The sequence below is a fragment of the Bison bison genome, unplaced genomic scaffold, assembly GCF_000754665.1.
Source record: "Bison bison bison isolate TAMUID 2011002044 unplaced genomic scaffold, Bison_UMD1.0 scf7180017864098, whole genome shotgun sequence".
Classification (NCBI taxonomy): domain Eukaryota; kingdom Metazoa; phylum Chordata; class Mammalia; order Artiodactyla; family Bovidae; genus Bison; species Bison bison.
In genome coordinates, this window is record NW_011494670.1 from 97,570 (window position 1) to 117,536 (window position 19,967).

General features: G+C 45.8%; 1 protein-coding gene across 1 annotated transcript in view; it reads right to left on the reverse strand.

Annotated features, from left to right (window-relative positions):
- Positions 1–3,162: 3,162 nt before the first annotated feature.
- Positions 3,163–19,967, reverse strand: part of KCNQ3 (potassium voltage-gated channel, KQT-like subfamily, member 3) — a 45,223-nt gene continuing 28,418 nt past the window's right edge. Inside the window, exons 10-15 of the mRNA XM_010838590.1 lie at positions 13,390–13,592; positions 12,469–12,571; positions 9,813–9,944; positions 7,844–7,942; positions 5,997–6,081; positions 3,163–3,924 (exon numbers count right to left, since the gene is read on the reverse strand). Coding sequence (XP_010836892.1) covers positions 3,208–3,924; positions 5,997–6,081; positions 7,844–7,942; positions 9,813–9,944; positions 12,469–12,571; positions 13,390–13,592 — 1,339 coding nt within the window. The 3' untranslated portion in view covers positions 3,163–3,207. The remainder of the gene's footprint in view (positions 3,925–5,996; positions 6,082–7,843; positions 7,943–9,812; positions 9,945–12,468; positions 12,572–13,389; positions 13,593–19,967) is intronic.

Genomic DNA, 19,967 nt, shown 5'->3' on the forward strand with positions numbered 1-19,967 from the left:
TGCTTGTGTGCTAGTCTTTGATACTCCAAACTCAAAAGTGATCTCTAGTACTTTCTTCTCAGCCAATAGGATCACCTTTAATCTAACATTTGGAAAGTGGATTTATCTAATTAATTTTGATACTACTAAAAGAGGACGTTAAAATTTGCATATATCATGTTGTAACATACAGAGATTGAATGCACATGCTGCACAGTTTCCCTTGAGAAAGTCATACTTAATTCTTACAATGGAATTAATTTGTCATTATTTCATGAAGTTTGGCTGAACCATTGTAGTTTCTTCAGAACCACTGGTATATCCGAGGTAGAATAATCTCAGATAAACCACTGGTATATGTGAAGTAGAATAATCTTGGTAGAATAATCTCAATTTACCAGTAATCTTGGTAATGGTTATTTACCAATTCTGTTGGATTATTCCAGCATTCTGCTTCTTGGTTTGACAAAAAGATGTTTGTGGAAGAACATACTGTTTCTCCCTATAACCTATGTTTAATCCTAGACCCTGAATTTCTACTTCATCAATGACAGCCATGTTGATGATGTCGTCTGTGGGCAGGCAACTTGAATAGGGTTTGGTTTGCATTTCTGGAATTTTTTTTTTTTAAAGAGAATAGCAAAGCAGAATAATCCAGAAAATAATTTTTTCTTTTTTTGTTTTCTTAGATGGGAAAAATAGCTCTTAAGATTCTTATCATTTATTCATTCATGAAGATTAATTTGCCTTTGTCTACCCTGATACTGCATTGGGGCTATATAATCAACACAAATCCAATCTCTGCCATCCTGGCCTTATGACTCAGCAGGAAAGCTAAATGCCTTCTTATGGTTTGGAACAAAATACAAATTCCAGTCCTTTGTCAGTTACTAAAAGAACCTAAGGAAATCATCTAACTTTGGATCCATGATGACTATCCATGATGAGGATGAGAAAGTCTCACTTTTCCAGTTGGGAACTCCATTGAGTTCTTGGAAAATGCCTCTACTTGTACGATACTGAGACCAGTATGTTCTGAAGGGGTATTAATAAGTTAGAAAAATAATTGGCATGTTAGATGGCTCAGTCATTTTTGATGAAAGATTTCAGGAATATCAGAATCAAGAACCAAGCCCTAAGGAAGGAACATAAGGCTTATTGGGTCATGCACTCCAGTGGCACTTGCAGCCATATTATAGGGGCCAGAAGAAGGATCGAATGACCCACGCCCTTTGCCCTTCAAATGGCCAGAAAGTCCAATAGCAAACCTTAGGGGAGGGGGCTTCATGTCTGATGTATGTGTTCATTGTTCTGTATTTCCTACCTGGGACTTCAAGGTCAACACCCATCTATTCATGGGACTCTTCACATACAACTTCCTTTCTACCATTCACAATGCCAAGGACTTCAGGCTTTGGTTGTAAGTCCTAAAGTCAGGGGCTGACCCTTCATTATCACTGTACTCTGAGCTTTTTACGAGATACCTGTTGACATGTGGTTGAAAGAAACCCACTTCTGAGGAAGAAGCTCCTCTCTCCAATATAGTGCAAAATCCTTGCATTAGGTAATGATGAAACTGTCAACCTTGTTGACGTCAACCTGCCACAGCCACTCTGGCTCTCGACAACAATGCGAGGGAGAATACTGGTGGGATGCAGACATTCCACGTCAATCGGTTTGATGGTCACCATGGCAACCATCTACAAAGGCCCTTAGACTTGTGAAGAGTGAGACAATAACACTGCGGTGGAGTCATTTAGCTAATTAGCCCAAGCCTAACGGAACTCTTTCCCATCAACGTGTTTCAGAGAGCAGCGACATCTCCTAACAGGATGGCTTCTGCTTCATATTGATACTTATACAGGAGGTCAGTGCACTTCAGCTTGTCTGCTTACACTTTAGCTAGTCTTATGGCTACATGTGGTTTCAAATATCTAGAGGGGTCAAACTGGATGGTTCTGGAAATTTTGCCTCTTTGCATGTCAAAAATGTTGTAGTTTCCTGGTACTGATTTTTTTTCTGGATCCAGAATGCAAAGCATCAAACATGTTTTGCAGTAAAAGCAGACATTCCCCTCCCACTTGGATAAATAGTCTCATGAGCACTTTCTACACAACACAGGGTACCAGCATCTTGGTCCCACTGTGTAAACTGCAGGGCAGTGTTGGCAGGAGGGGACCAGGGCCTGGAGAGAGCCAGCTGACTGAGCCAGCTCTCCTGGGGGATGATGGGGGCATCCCAGTCATCTCTCTTTACCTGGCCTGCGGTTTCTCATTTTTACAAGGAAAGTCCTGGACCAGATAATTTGTGTGCCCTCTTGACTCCAGTTCCTATGTGACTCGGACATCTTGTATGAGTGTCACAGGGAGGAATGTGAATTGGAACCTCGTGTTGAAGGCCCTGAACTTAACTCCCGCCCCAAGGGGCGCCCCACTGCTGACACATTTTGTTATCTTTGGCTACATAAGTTGGGAACTATTTAATGTGCGTGTGTGTGCCTGCTTTCTCCCTGCCTATTCACAACTCATCCGAAATGTTACACTTGCCACCACCTTTGATAGATGAGGAAGCTGGGGCATGAGAGTTGACAACGACAGACCAAGTGAGGTCCCTCTGAGAGCCTTTGGAAGGTTTTCCCAGCTTCTCCTTAATAAAATAATTTTGTAATTCTTAGTTTGGCAGATATGATGCTATCTCATTCCTGCCCTCACATTTTAGCTCAAGAGGCAACCTCCTTGGTACATGATGCTTTTTTGTTGAGGGAACTATTGGCTTGTTGAAGAAAACAACTAATCATTGGAGTGTTTTACACAAAGGGGCGGTGATGTGAGAAGCAACGGAAACGACTTTCTCTGCTTACCAAACCAAAACCCAAAGCAGCCAACCACACAGACACACGGCACGGCTCATCCATAATTTCTCCCTGTACTGGTCCAGTCATGATTCAAAGTAAGAACAGCGGATAAATGTGTATCCTAAAGAGGTTAGCGGTACCATTTTATATAGTGTAAAGTCATGCAAACCATGCTTGAAAGGAAGCGGCTTCACTGTGGTGACCGGGGGACATAAAAGGCCACGACAAGCCCCCGCCCAGGTGGGGCCACCACGCACATGCATGCGTGTGATGCAGCCCCTGGTGATCTCACGGGGATGTGGCGGGTGTGAGAGCAAGTGAGCTATACAAAGTCTGTCTACATTACAAGGAGGAGCCAGCCCACGACCCCTTTTTTAAGTGGGCTTGCCGGAAGGGGTCCATATCGAATCAGAAATGCCGTCCCCCGTGGACGACAGAGGCAGGGAGCCACTGGGTGTGAAGGGCTCGGTGTCCGTGTCCGTCTCACCCTCGGCCAGGTACCGTTTCTCCCTCATCCAGCTCGATCCCCCGCTCGGGCCAAATGCATAATCGTCTCTGTCCTGGGAGATGCTGAAGCCACTGGGCGAGCGTTCCAGCTCCTCGTGGTTGACCGACATCAGGGACAGGGGCGTGTCGCTGTCCCGGGTGATGCTGCGCCTTTGCCGGGGGGAGACTCGGTCCGAACAGGGGCCGTGCAGTTCCGCCTGGGAGCGGTAGCTCCCTCGGGAGTCGAGAAGCGTCAAGATAGGCAGGACGGTGGGCCTTTCCGCACAGGGGGTCTCATGACCCTTTCCAGAACTGGGTCCCCCTAGGGGCAGGTTCACGGGGTCGTGGGCAAAAAACCCATAGGGGCCGACTTTGTCGATGGGCACCTGGTGGAAGCTGTAGGGGGCATCGGGGGCTCCCGTTTCGGAATAGTTACAGATGATGGTTTTCAAATCCGCATCCCTGCGGTCCTCCTTCTGCTCGGCCTCGGCGGGCGAGGAGGCCCCCTTGCTCGGGGAGAAGCCGGCGACGTGCACCTGGAGCCGCTCCATATGCTGCAGATGCATGTCCACCAGGAAATCCAGTTTCTTCCCCATGTCGTGAACCTGGAAAACACAAGGAATTGGGCATTACTGCTTTCTCCAGGCCGGCGGGCACTTGTTATTGGTGGTGAGGAAAAACCATAGCATTTACTTTCCAGAAAGGAAGACGGTTCCTGCCATAAAGCATAATCATCATAACAGTTAACTGTTTTGTATCTCTTGATTTTGAGCTTTGTGCATGGATGCGTGCATGTGTGCTCAGTCCTTCAGTCATGTCCAACTCTGTGCCAGGCTCTTCTGTCCAAGGGATTCTCCAGGCAAGAACACTGGAGTGGGTTGCCATTTCCTTCTCCAGGGGATCTTCCTGGCCCAGGGACTGAACCCGTGTCTTCTGTGTCTCTTGCATCGGCAGGCAGATTCTTCACCACTGTGCCATCTGTGAAGCCTGCACGGATTTCTGCTAATCTAAAAAAACAGGGTAAGGGCTTTCCAGAAACCTGGAAGCAAGAGACATGGTGTGAGGATAAGTTTTACCCAAGGAGAAGGTGGCCTGGCTGCTCCTGTTTGGATCCAGGAGGAGGAGTTCTTGATTTGTAAACATTCCCTTAAAGAAGCATCTATATTGTCTGCGCACATTCCTCCTACCTGGGGACGTAAGCCCCATGGGTACAAGGACAGTGGTTAGCAAGAATTCTGCTTCTCAGAACTTGAGATGCTCCCTAGGGGCCTTGGAGGCCAGTAGAAGGTATGCTGAGATCAGCTGCATCTACCTGCTCCTACCTACAAAATTGAGAACATATTAAAATCATCATGCATGTACAGACACAAGTGTACATGCACGTGCGCATGGGATGTTCTCTGACAGTTCACAACTCACCAGGAAGGACTGAAGGCAGGTCTACCATTCCTTGTTATAGTTGACGACACAAAGCATAGAGCAAGGTCATGGCTGAGTTGGTACCCAAGTCTTAATAATAACTAATCCTTCTCTAGCAGTTACTATGCACTTTAAAGTTATTTAATTTTTCATATTAATTTTCTTATTTAACTTATTTAATTTTCATAACAGCCCTATGAGGTGGATACTATTATTCTGTTTTTCAGTTGAGGAAATAGAGGCACAGAGAGATGAAGTAACTGATCAAACATCAGAGTAGGTAAACGGAAGAGCTGAGATGACAAATTAAAATTTAACAGCAGAAAAGGATATTCTTGACATACTAAAAAAGGGTAATTATTCAAATTTCCTCTTATCTCTTCTGCACATATCCAATTTTGGGTTATGAATAAAATAAAAGGGTTGATAGGAATCCTAAAGGAAATTGACGGTGCTATTTATCTAGTGCAGTTGGGTGTATTGTGTGTTTAGTCGCTAAGTCATGTCCAACTCTTTGCGACCCCATGGACTGTAGCCTGCCTTGCCATGGGATTTCCCAGGCAAGGATACTGGACTGGGTTGCCATTTTCTTCTCCAGGGGACCTTCCTGACCCAGGGATCAAACCTAGGCCTCAGGCATTGCCGGCAGATTTTTTTTACCAGGAAGGTGGGCTTCCCAGGTAAAGTTGGCCAAACAATGCTAAAATACAAGCCACTTCACTGAAGAAAAGAGAGGTGGACTTCCTGGGGTGCTGTGACTGAATGGGTTTCTTTCTGCCCTGAATGGACCCCACCCATAGCCTGCCCTCCTCCGGGCCCCTTCACACAGGCCACACACTGACCCAGGTTTTCACGGAAGGAGGATAACAAATGCAGAAAAATACCGAAAATGTGGAGAAGGGCACTAACGTTCCTTAAACACCATGAAGTTCATGATCATAGTAGCTGCCATTTGTTGAGCATTTACTGTGTGCCAGCTACTATTCTAGGTAATTTACAGGTATCAATTGATTTAATCTTCAAAGCAACCTCACGAGGTGTTAACATCCCCATTATACAGATGAAGAAACTGAGGCTCAGAACAATTCATTCACTTGCAAGTGATCACCCAGCCAGTAAAGTGCTAAATCAATGATTTCATTTCCAGATTCCCTGATGAATGGTAGATACTCAAGTCTGTTATCTCCCTATGAAAAAAAATGACATTTGAAAATAAATTCCACATACTTGTTCTTGGTGGGAGAAAGGAAGGACCTACCTGCCTTTCGACTTTCACAAACTTCCCCATCATGCTTTGGTCTTCAGTTTCTGATGTGGATGGTCTGGCTACATAGGGTTCATTCCTAGGAAAGAGCCCATAATGCTGTAAGATCATGATACCTATTTTTGCTCTGCAAGGTCACTTCAGCTAGGTGGGCCGTGGTCCCTGGGACTACCCTGCTGGTGCTCAGGCTTACAGAGTCTGGAAGAGCCCATGGAACTCTGCAGCCCACGGGCATTGGGAAAGGCCAGCGTTTCCTACCTTCACCAGGAATGTCTCATACTTACCATGTTGACTGTAGGAAAATGTGAAGCTGACTATTACGCTGTTCTTAGGAAGCTCTGTGTCAAGCTTAACTTAATACACCACTTAACTGTGCCCAGAGTGCTTGATTGCTTTAAATTATGTTCCTTGGCCTTTCCGTCACAGACACTGGTTGATGATGGAGCATGGTTGTCTCATCTTGGGAACCAATATTTCATCTGTTCCATTTAGCTAAGACTGGAAAACAGATGCAAAATCTGGAAAATGATGCCAAAGATGATATTCGTAGGGAACAGGATTGAGACGTGCTGCGTTTGCTCCTTGGCCAACCACAGTTCACATCTGCCTAAATTCCAGTTTGTTTCAATATTGTCCTATGTAGACGAGAACTTTCAGGGAGTCTAGCTACTGCTTGAAACCATTCATGCTTGGTACTTTCTAGGCAATTGTTTTTTCTCTAGGCTACTTACTCCTTCTAGGTCCCTGGCCAGGTTTGGGTAAAAGTGTTTCTTTTTTTTTTTTCAATCTTTGGCTGTGTTGCACGGCATGTGGGATCTTAGTTCCCTGACCAGGGATCGAACCTGCACCCTCTGCATTGGAAGTGTGAAGTGTTAACCACTGGACAGCCAGGGAGGTCCTGGAGCAGTCTTGAATTAAATCAGACGTCAAAAACCAGTGGCCTCTGTGCTGAATCCAGCCCACCAGTGCTTTCCTTGGCTTGCACAGGGTTTTAAACATTGGAGCCATTCAAAAGTGGAGGATTGCACATCAGATCTGAATGTTCAGCTTTTCTTGAGAAACTAGAGTATCTGGAAACAGAGGATCTTCTTTCTTAAAATTAGCAAGAGCAGACCTGAGGTTCTTCAGGGCCCTGTGGTTCACCCCTTGCCTAGCCCCAGAACTGAAGCCAAGATTAGATGCTCTGTTCGCCCGCCTTACACTCTTCCTTCCTTAATGATAAAGAGCCTTATTATTATACATTGCATGGTATTTCTTACGCCTACCTCCCTTCACTCATTTATGTTATTGATACTTGCCTTGAAGATACTGGGGAATAAGGAAGTGTAAATGCAGGCAGCGGGCTTTCTAAAGGATCCTGGCTCATCACCTATAAAAGGACAATTTTCAGACAGTTTTTCAGAGAGAGCAGAGCTGCTCTGGGGCTGGACAGCTGATTTCCTTCTCAGTCTCTGGGGCTGATGAAAGTTAAAAAAAAGCCAAAACAGCTGGCCAGGAGGAATGCCTTGGGCTCTGCTAACATGAAGTATTCTTTCGGTTCCAAAAAAAAAAAAAAAAACCTCACAAGTCTCTTTTTATTTTCTAACTAGGAAACCGTCAGTTGCATTTTCAGCAGCCATACAAAGGAGTGTGGCTGCAAGGCTTTCATTCAGAAACCTCTCAAACGGCCACAGGCTGGAATAGGCTGCAGGCTCTTTCTCTTCATCTTATTTGGGGGAATGGCAACCTCACCCCCACGGTAAACGAACCCAGCTGAGACTTGGGCATGGGGATTTGGGCATGGGGATGCGGTGCGGGCTCCGGATCCACACAGCCCATCAGTCAATGCCCCCGGGTCCCACCTGGGAGACTGCTGGGATGGGTAGGTGAAGGCGGCTCCTCTTTGAGACTTCTTATGTTTTGGAGTAGATGGAGGTCCAGGGGTGAAAATCATATCTATTCTGAAAGAGAGCACACAAAGAGGGGGGATTAAATGACAGAGAGCTTTGTATGAAAAGAGAGGAAAGCAATGTATTCTCTTTCTTCTGTCATCAGCTGCGAGTTTGGAAAATAAAAGAGAAGAGCATAAAGAGAAAGACAGAGGAAAGGAGAAAGACTTTCTAATTTAATGCATCATCATTTTTTTTTCTTTCGGCCCAGTGTACCGAGAGCATCTCTCCATCCCAGAGGAGAGAGGCAACCGAACCACAGAGACAGGGTGACAGCTGCGTCCTGTTCCTTCTTACAGAAAATGCCAGGTATGCTGCAGCAGGTCTGGTCTTCCAGCTCTCTCATTTCACCCAAAACCTCTAGTCAGGGAGGTCTTCCTGCTAAGCCCTAGGCTCTGTTTTCAGCTGTGCCCTCTTTTCCCTGCAGCTTGGCAGGCTCCTCCAGCTACTAGAGGGATGAATTCAATAGTAGCTCCTATAGCCCCCCCATCAATGTCACCCTGAGCACAACAGAAGACAAATACCATCCCCCCACTCGGCACTGAGCTACGGTGCCCCGTGCTCAATGGAAACAGCCTGGGAGGCTTATCACAAGCCCAGGACCGTGGCACTCAGAAGGAGCCATGCCTCTCTACGTCCTTCTGCAAACCCAACTGCTCCTCCACTGACCCTGTGCATGCGTGCGTGCTAAGTCACTTGAGTTGTGTCCGACGCTTTGCAACCCTATAGACTGTAGCCGGCCTGGGTCCTTTATCCATGGGATTCTCCAGGCAAGAATACTGGAGTGGGTTGCCATGCCCTCCTCCACGATATATGTATCTCAGTTCAGTTCAGTTCAGTTCAGTTGCTCAGTCGTGTCCGACTCTTTGCCACCCCATGAATCGCAGCACGCCAGGCCTCCCTGTCCATCACCAACTCCTGGAGTTCACTCAGACTCATGTCCATCGAGTCGATGATGCCATCCAGCCATCTCATCCTGTCGTCCCTTTCTCCTCCTGCCCCCAATCCCTCCCAGCATCAGAGTCTTTTCCAATGAGTCAGCTCTTCGCATGAGGTGGCCAAAGTATATAAACATGTACAAGTATGTATATATTTCTGAATGTGCTATTAGTAATCATATTATGCATATATATCCACTATAGATCACATAATTTTTATCTTACTATATAGACTGTAAAAATATCATTTGATGGTGGCGTAACTTTTTAATGAGATCAGGTACCATTCTTTTCTTAATCACTATTTATATAATGGAGGTGTGTTACAGAGGACAGGAGTTTTGTACCCAGGTGGATCTGGTTTCACTTCCGGCTTTGCCACCTACTAGCTGGGTAGTTTTGGGCAAGATCATTGTCCTGTAAATCTTGGTCTTCTCATTGATATATGGCAGCTCTAATGCAAAACCTTAGGGGGTTATAAGGGATTGGAGACATATATGTGAAATGCCCAGGTGATCAACAAAAACGGTGATAATTATTAGCTAGGAATCAATGCTGTTTCCATAGGTTCACTGTTACAACTAACTCTTGATGAACTTTTAATTGAGTAAAAATTTATATTTGGAACTAGCCAACTAGACTCATTTTAGATAATCTGAATTTTGTTGGCATATACAAAGGATCAGAGTTAGGGATCTTTTTCTCTCCCTGAGGCCTGATCAGACTGTTAATCTTAGCCATGTCAATTTCACAGAAATTCTTCCCAGCTCATTTGATCTCACGTTGGTTGGCCTTGATGTCTCTATTTGATGAGTGTTTTTGTTCTTAACATTTCTCCCCTGCATTGCGGATTCGTGGATGCCTTTCACCCTCAGCTCTGCGGTCTCCCTGGCCGATTCCTCAGCAGCCAGGAGGGCACCACCCTTCCAGGCATGCTGCCTTACCTTGTCTGAAGGTACTTGATTCGGGAAAGCATGTCGAGATGCCCTGCAGAATACTGTTCAATCACGTCCTTCACGTCATAAGGCCTCAAAGTCTCCTTGAACTTTTTTTTATAGAGACGGAATTGTAGAATTCTGCCAGGCAAAGTAGAGATATTTGTGCATCAGGAGTGGAGAGTGAAGGAACTTATGATATAAGATGAACAAATTCTGGGGTGGGGTGGGGGGTGGTGGTGGGAATAAAAGAACCAGAAAGACACAACTTGATGAGAAGTCCCTGCTCCTGGTCCTGGTTCCACCTATTGGAACCACACTGAGTTAGGCTGGCTGGTGTCTCTTCTTCATGACTATCCCTTTCACTCATATGAATAATAAGAAATTCACAGTGACAATAAAAGCTAACATTTATTACACATTGGGCTTCCCTGGTGGCTCAGATGATAAAGAATCTGCCTGCAGTACATGAGACCTGGATTTGATTCTTGGGTCTGGAAGATCCCCCGGAGAAAGGAATGGCAACCCACTCCAATATTTTTGCCTGGAGAATCCCATGGATAGAGGAGCCTGATGGGCTACAGTCCAGAGAGTCTCAAAGAGTCTGACATGACTGAGCAACTAACACTTTCACCTTTCACTACATGCCAGACACTGGGCTAGATTCATTTTTTATAATTTGTTAATAAATCGATTCACAGATGATGGAACTGTGGCCGAGGGAACTTCAGCCTCTTCCCAGGGCCATTTTGCTGATAATGTCAGAGTTTCCCTGAAACCCAGGGTTGTATGGGGACAAGGCTCATGGTCCTAACAGCTGCGTCACACTGCTTCCTATTTGAGGAAAGCTGACATATCTCTTCCTCAGTAGCCTCCTTAATCCTTTGGCTTATAAACTCCTGGAAGAGAAAAGCTAGCTTTGGTTCCTCAAGTTTTTTCAGGCTGTTAATAAAGTGGGGCACCCAGAACTTGGAATCCTCACCTCCATCTTCCTGGGAATCAATAAAGTCACCTTAGGTGATTAATCTTCTTGAAATCTCCCTCACGAGGTCAACTCTTGCTGAACATAGTGTCAATTTAAAACACCGAATCACAACCCAGGTCCTCCCATTTCATACTTGTATAAGCTTTTTTTAATGGTGCATTCAAGACTCATTTTGTTTGTCATAGTCCATGACTTCAGCCTCTAAACACTATTTTGATCTATCAATTGTACCATTCAAGTCACTAACCTTTCCAATTCTATGTCACTTTCTAAGCCTGCCCATTACACAGCTCTACCTAAGGTGGGTGTCAGGAACTGTGGCTTGCAGCCAAGTCTGGCCCACTGCCTGTGTTTGAAAATAGAGTTGTGTTGGAATACAGCCTCAGTGATTCGTTTATATACTGTCTATGGCTTCCTTTGCACTTCAAGATCAAAGTTAAACACGACAGAGACCTAGGGATCATAAAGGCTGACATATTTACTACATATCTGACTCTTCACAAAAAAATGTCTGCCAACCTCTGAACTAGGGCATCAATGAGAGTACTCCAAAGGATGGAGCAGAAGCCAGACCAGGAAGCATCTCAGCAGAGACCTCCTTTGAGCCCGACAGACTCATTCATTGGTTTTCTTTGAATAAGATCATTCAACCAGTTAAGAATCCAGGAAGTTGTGTTTCTTATCCAGCCATACTTCTGGCACATTGTACAGAGTGATGTCATGAAGAACCATGTCAACAGCTTTGCTGAGGGCCACATATTATAAACTTTTGTCCTTCCTGCTCTATTGGACTGAAAATCTGAAAATACCATAACTAGTTCTTAGTGACTCTGACTTAGTTTCTAGAATTCACTACCATCATGGTGGAGTGCTTATAAACTCACATTCCAAAGTTTTCTTGAAGTTGTAACATATTTTCTTAATTTTCTTATGGCATTTCAAGCAACATAGAAATAGCCAGGGTGAATTATAAGTCTCGTCTGAAACAGACTAAAAAATCCTATAATTGATTATCATGTTGAAAATGCTAATTAAAAAGAACTAAATGAATGAAGACAGATGGGAGAAAAGCTATTTTGAGTCAGAAGCCTATAAAAGAAGAAAACTTCATGTCAACACACCCTCCCTCACCAACAGCATTTAAAATAAATTAACCCAACACTGTAAAGCAACCACATGTGTGCTAAGTTTTCAGTCATGTCCGACTCTTTGAGACCCCATGGACTGCAGCCCGCTGGACTCCTCTGTCCATGGGATTCTCCAGGCAAGAACACTGGAGTGGGTTGTCATGCCCTCCTCCAGGGGATCTTCCTGACCCAGGGATCGAGCCCCCGTCTCCTGTGGCTCCTGCACTGGCAGGCGGGTTCTTTACCGCTGAGCCACCACAGAAGCCCAAAGTAACCACACTCCCATAGGAATGTTTAAAAATAAAATGAGCAGTGGCAAAGGCAGACAAGAGGATCACCAGTGTCTCCAACCTGCTAATGACCTGCTAATGTCGTCATCACTTTTCTTTCGGCAGCACCCCGCACTTAGAGAACTGACATACTCTCTGAACTTGACCCAGGGGTTGAGAAATTTCCTGCCCACCTTCCCAAAGCCCAAGACCACTTTACAAAGCCATTACCTGGAGGAGAGGAGCTGGGGCCTGGGAGGCCTAAAGTGGGAGGAGGTGCTTACCTGACGGCTCGGATGGCGGCCTTCAGGGTGGGGATCATGTCTTCGATGAGGAAGTCATTCCCGTAGCCCCTGTCTTCCGCTGTGGGGTCCCCTGTCCCGGCACCTGAGAGGGAGACCCCCATATCAACGGCGGGCCACCACTTCAACAGAGCCCTTCAAACTCAGCCTCCCAAGCCTCCATTTCCATTTCAGAACCCCCGATGTGCTCTCCAGGGGTGACGTCACTCAGACTTTCTCAGCATCTCCCTCCCATAATCCAGAAGCCTGGTAAGTGCCTGCTGTGTTGGACAGCTGCCTGGGGGAGAAGGCGGGGAGGGTGCTGTGTGTTCCAGGGTTCCCAAGTGGCCCCTTTGGAGGCAGCCAAGGGCATGCACGTAGGTGTTTGTCACACACCTGAGTTCAGACCCTGTCTGAACTCTGTCAGACTTTATCCTTGTGACCGTGGGCTGGGATGTCACTTTCTGAGCCCTGCTTATCCTCCCTTTTGGTAAGGAAAGGGGCACTCGCTCCAACAGCCCCCACAAGACACTTTTGCCATATCTCTCCCCACCCCCTTGGGATGTGGAGGTCCCCAGGTGTCCAGACTACTCTGCCCTGGCCCCCTCCATCCTTCAACGTGACCTTCTTAGCAATGCGCTCATCACAGGCCACCCTTAGGAACCATGCGGTGTGTCTCAAGGCTCCCTGCAGGGGTTGGGCAGGCACACATGGTGACCCCGGCCCGGAGGGACAGCTAACGTGGGCCCTCTGCGCCCAGGGTGAGGGCAGGAACCTATCACAGCCCCGGGGCCGAGAATAAAACAAGCCAGAAGCTGGTTCAGGGCAGCAGGAGCCGGCTATTATGTAGACTGCAGGATTCTTCCGCAGGGTACGGAGGGGGAAGACGTGGAGGACACAGGGTTAGGAAGAGGAAGGGGTTACCTTCAGAGCTCTGCCAGAAAGCGTATGCTTTCATGCGGAAGGCGGTGCGGAAACGCTCTTTATTGTTTGAGCCAACAGGCTTTGGTTCTTTAGAAGGACTTTCTTCTATGGCATCTACATTCAGAGGGGTAAATAGCTTTCCTTTAGTATTGCTACCACGAGGATTAGAAAGGCGAACCCGATCCAAGAGACCCAGCTTTTGGCTACAAAATAAGCAAAAGTGAACAATTTTCCTCCTTGAGTGCAGGCTTTCGTAATCTCCCGTCCCTCTCCATCAAGACGTATACATCCTCCTCCGCGCGGGAATAGGACCTGCGCCTCCGATGCTCAATCTGACTGAGCTGCTTGGAAAGGGACACGGCTTGCTTCAGATGATAGCTCGGCAACTGACTAGCTAGTACATCTCTGGTGTGTTTCTCTGAATTTGTTTCCTCATATGCTTAAGTGCAGCTTAAATGAGATCCAGGATATAAAACGCCAGCTCCTGGTAGCAGGCAGCAAAGCTTTGGTCCTCCTCCACTCCCACCGCCTCTGCATCAGCAACTTCCTCGGTACCACTCCATGGTGCCCAGATGGTGACCCACAGAGGCTAAGCCTTATCAAGTGTTCCTTAAACAGAACTGAATGACGTAAATGACACAAAACAGGTACCCTAACCTGGTGTCCACAGACACCTCCCCCTCACCATGGACAGAGCTTTTTGGGGGGTGGGGTCCATGAGCTTGGATGGGAAAAGCACTGCATTTTAAATTTACTAATTAGATTTTCATTCACGAATCTCAAACCGAAGTTTAGCATGTCTTTCAATTATGAATGTATGAATGAACCCCAGTAATACCCACAATGCCCCAGCCGTATCCTGTGACTTTCTATAAGAAATTACAGATCATCTTATATCCTATTACCTTCACGTATTGCTATGCTCATCACTGCATCAAAATTACAGAATTATTCTACGTGCCACGATATCACATCATTAGATTCATCACAAAGAAACACACATATTGACTGCATCTGAAAAGTTTAAATATTTTGATAATTACATTTCAACATAATCAGCTTCTTTTGTAACTGTCTGCATTTTAGTTGTAAATTCAAAGTTATTATTCTGAGAAAGGGTCAGGGAACTTCAGCATACAGCTGAAAGTCTTCTAGGCACAAGAAAAAAGCCAATAAATCCAATAGGAAGTTGTCCTGGTGCAAAACCCATCTCCGTGTCCTTGGGCAAATCTGTGACCTTCTCAAACCTCAATTACCTCATCTGTAAAATAGGGATAAGCATGTCCCACCTGACGTGGTTGCTATGGGATGCTGTTTGTCAAGGATTTGGCATAGAGCCCAGCACACAGGTGCCCTATAAACAGCAATTTCTCCTTCCGTTTCTTAACCTCTGCCTCTCACCCGAGTGGACACAGGAATGATGTCCTTTGGTGCAGCACAGACCAGAAAGAGCCCTAGTGTGTGTCACACATCGATACACTCAGTTCAGCTTCTTTCTCCTCATCACCCGCACGGGACTTGGCACCCAGCAAGTGTGTGTGTACTTGTGGGAGAAGTGAGTGAACGAATGAATATGAATGTGGGTTGTCAAATCAGCTTTTCATCAGCCTGAGATAACTGAGTATTTCTAACATTGATGTCTGGTTATGACAGTCATGTGCCTCACACCAGAAGCTGCTGCCATCTTTGCAGCTTGGTGTAGTGAGGTGGTCCTGGCCTTGGGACTGCAGAGGTGGGAACATCTCTTGTTGAGCGGGTGCCCTATGCTCTCTGAACACCTGGTTCTCATGGTTAGGAGAGATCTGCGGACTACTGCACGTGATACTGTCCAAGATGCTTCTTGCCTTCAGCTTGGCACAGAGAAGGCACTAAGAAATATTTGATTCATGAAAGAATGAATGAATATATGGATGAGTCATTGTTACTCCTGACTCTGTCTGACTGTTCTCTGTCCCACAACACTGTTACATTAATAACCCACCCATCAGGATAAATTCAGATGGCTCCATCTTTCCTGAGCTGGTCCAGATTTTTCAGAGTGGCTTTCCTGACCAGCACTAGGTTATGACTAATGGAGACGAAATCAGCATCCAGAGGCTAAAAATACAGAACAAGGCAGGAAATCGCTGAAGACACACAGAAGGCTTTCCCAGCCATGAACTAAGAAGAGGGAGGTTAGGACAGTCACTGCTCAGGCCCCCTGCTTCCTGGCCCCTGCCTACCTGTCTTTGCTATACCAAGCAGATCCATTATTCCATCCGCATCAGACCCCTTGCCCATCCCCAAGTCCCCTCCTGCATGCCTTGGTGCACTCAGCCATGCTCTTTCTTCCCTTCTCAACTGACCTCATTCCCATCAGCCCTTTAAAACTGCCCAAGTGTCCCTTCTTGGAAACTACTCCCCATATGCTTCCGAGACAGGCTGTGTTTGTCTCCGGGTTTAATACAGTGTCGAGGCTCTACATGCCCATGCCCGCCTGCCCCACTGGCTTGTGCAGCCCTGGAAAACCAAGGATTCTGCCTGCTTATCTCTGAACCCACCCACACCCCTGCTCAGTACAGCCTGATGTCCGGGGCTTTGGGGCAAAACTGACCTGGGGGGAAACGTCTTGAAAAAACAGGTGACCTAGGACACAGAACTCATGCTGTCTGGGTCCCAGCTTCCTCGTGCACAAGAATGGGGATCAGCCCGCGTTACACACGGTTGCGTAAGGGTTAAATGAGGGAACGCACGTAAAGTGCTTAGCTGACTGTCTGGGAGGCGGACGGTCGAGAGATGCTTTCAATAAATGCTGGCTGTCATCATTATCTCGATAAATAATCCTCTTCCCACAGAAACAGCAGAGGGCTAATGACATGTGTAAAAAGGATGGATAATATTTCCTAAGCCACACAAAAAAAATAGTGTTTTTTTTTTAATGAACTGAGGTGAGTTCTCAGGATATATGTATATATATATATATAATTTTACTGTACTTAATGGTAGTCTGAAACATTCACCACCGTCACTGAGTTTGACCACAGCAGGAGATAAGTATCAATATATGAGGAGCTTAATTCCAGAAAAACTAAGCGAGACAAAAGTAATGGCCATCACTCTGTCCTGATTTGAATCTCAGCGTAGGTGCTGACTATTAGATAATGAAAGAGATTGCTTGGTTCTGTCTCTGTGAGGACTGAGAATTCACTTATCTGGCATTTAAATGCTTCACTTCTATCTCTAACAGTCTGAGTTGCTTTGGCCATGTTCACTTAATACCCCATTGGTCACAGAGGTCAGTTTATGAGACAAATTCCAATAGTATTACGAATCCAGATGCGTTAGCCATAGGTCAGAAATCTCAGCTCTGAGTTACTCACAGCCATAACACCTAAGAGGCTTATGGAATTCTTCCTCCAGCAAAGTGGGTGATCAGCTTACTTTTAATTGTGTTGCCTGAAACCCAAGACCCTAAAGGATAATCAAATGCAAGGCCAAGTTCATCCCTGAAACTCAAAACCCACCTCGGCCCTTCTCTGTATGGATTTCTAGTGCATATTTCAGGCCTTGTATTTGAAGGCTTGCAGATCTTGCAAGAAAAGCTCTCCATGAAGCTGACATCAGATTTCCTTGGAAAGCTAAGGTCTCTGATTTGTTAAGGGCCGACGAACAATTTCCAAACATGAGTTGGGAAAACTGGAAATACAGACTAGAGACGGAGGTTTTTCTTTCCTGGCAAGATTATACAGTCCTTGCCCTGGGCTATTGCTCTGGGAACTCTTTGTTAAGTTGCTAAGTCATGTCTGACAGTTTTCAACCCCATGGACTGCAGCACACCAGGCTTTCTTATCCTTCACCATCTCCCAGAGCTTGCTCAAACTCATGTCCATTGAGTTTGATGATGCCATCCAACCATCTCATTCTCTGTCATCCTCTTCTGCTTCTGCCTTCAATATTTCCCAGCATCAGGGTCTTTCCCAGCACCCAGGCTCTTTGCATCAGTTGGCCAAACTATTGGAGCTTCAGCTTCAGCATCAGTTCTTCCAGTGAGTATTCAGGGTTGATTTCCTTTAGGATTGACTGGTTTGATCTCCTTTCTGTCCAAGGGACTTTCAAGAGTCTTCTCCAGCAGCACAGTTCAAAAGCACCAATTCTTCAGCGCCCAGCACTCTTTATGGTCCAACTCGCACATCTGCACACGACTACTGGAGAAACCATAGCTTTGACTACACGGAATTTAAGTTGTGTTAAACTCTGTGCATTCCCCTATTCATGCTTCCCAGCCTCAGCACAAGCTGTGACCTGTGCCTGGGAAAACGTTCATCCTATCTTTTATCCAAATAACTGATTTTGCTGGAAACCTGGTCCAAGCAGTAGTCCCCAGGCACGCTTCCACTTTTGGGTCAGTGAGATAATCATTCACTGTGCATTGTTTTGAGGCTTTTCTCAACCATGGCACTTGGCCATCAGAATGAAATCTTCACCTTACGAGGGACTCTCTCACTGTAGCAGTGGCTCTCAACTAGCGGTGATTTTGCCCCCAGGGGACTCGTGGTGAAGTCTGGAATCATATTTGATTGACATAACTTGGGGGGGTGGTGCTCCTGGTTTCTAGTGGGTCAAGGCCAGGGATGTTGTTAAACTTCCTATAATGCACTCAGGGCAGCACCCACAACAAAGGCTTATCCCACCCAAAAGTCAATAGAGCTGCCATTAAGACATGAAAAGGGTAAGCTATTGGTTCAGAAACTGCCCTTTGTCTAGTTATCCAGCACCTAACACAGTGCCTGGCACGTAGCAAGCCCTTACAGCATCATTATGATGTTGAGTGAAGGAAGCAAGAAATAACAACACTCGAGCTTCTGATTAACAAGATGCATCCAACCTCAGCTGATAAAGGAGCTGCTGTAGAGTGGAAAGAGCACTGCCTCTGGAGGAAGAGAACTGAGTTCAAATAGCTGCTCTGTGGTTAATATTTCAACCTGGGTAAGGCATTAACTCTGATTCAGGTTTTATCTTCACCTGTAAAACAGAGCTCATGTCACTTATTTACCCAACAAAAATGTGTTCTGCACCTTGAAAATGCTAGACTCTTGGTAATTTGCTGAGGTTACAGTAGTGACCAAAGTAGGTATGATTTTCGGCCTCCAGTTAGCTTACAATAAGGTCAAGAAGTCATGTGACAGGCAAACAGATACATGTATTGCTAGAAACCTGACCAGCATCAATGAAAAAAAAATGCTACCTGCTCTAGCAGTTAACAAAGGATGCTGCAGCCATCAAACCATTACATTAGAGCCACCCCAGATGGTGAGCCCTGAGGGAACTTAGGATAGAAACAGGATGCCTGCCATCAAGATCAGCCACTGCAGGGACAGTTCTGGTAGTCCAGTGGTTGGGACTCTGCCCTTCTACTGCAAGGGCTGTGGGTTTGATACCTGGTCAGAGAACTAAGATCTTGCAAGTCACAGGGTGCAGCCAAAGAAAAAAGAAAATAAGATTCTAAAATAGAAAGAGAAAATAGGAATTTCTATCATTCTAAGCCTACCTGGAGACACCAAAAGAGTTTTAAGAAGGAAAGAGTATATCAACTTTACATTAAAAATATACACATACATGTTCATAGCAGCATTATCCACAACAGCCAGAGGGTGGGAACCACCCAAATGTCCATGGATGGATAAACGGGTCAATAAAATGCAGTATAGACATTCACTGGAGCCTTCAAAGGAAGGAAACTCTGATGCCAGCTACAGCATGGATGACCCTTGAGGACATTATGCCACAAGTGAAGTAAACCCATCACAGAAGGACAAACACTATATGATTTCACTCACACGAGGATTCTAAAGAAGTCAAACCCAGAAAGTATAAGAGAATGGTGATTGTCAGGGGCTAGAGGGAGGGAAAAATGAGGAGCAGGTGTTTAATGGGCACAGAGTCTCAGTTTTGTAAGACTGAGAAGTACCGAGACTGGTTGCATGACAACGTGAATATACTGGAGACTTCCTAAACGGACATTTAAAAATGGTTAAGACGGCAAATTTTATGTGTGTGTTACCACAGTAAAACACATTTTTCCCCCCAAAGGGAAACACAGTGGCCTCTCCATGGAGAATGGATTGGAGGGGAGTAAGGAAAAACTGAAAGAGCAATGAAGAAGCCTTATGTTTTCCAGGCAAGAGATGCTGGTGGTCTGGACCAGGGAGACTGCACTGAGGAGCAAGAGGAGACCAGAACTCGGACATTTATTTTGGAGAAGAGGCACGCCCGTCTCCCTCCATGGGTTCTGTGTGGCTGCGAGGGAAAGAGAAAGTTTCTGGCTGTATATAGAACGGGTGGGTGGGGACGCCGTTTATTTTTATGGGGACGCCATTTATTTTCAGTTGAGCAAATGGGACAAAACAGGTTTGGAGAAGAAATCTAAGGGACTGTGGCAGTCGCTTTCCTTGATACACACACACACACACACACACACTTCATACAAGACTGTGGCATGAAGTGGATTTTAGTAAATGGTGAGGATCTGCCTCACAGCTCAAATAACTTAAATTGAGTATCATTATTAAAGTACTTTTGGAAGTTGGAATATAAAAAAT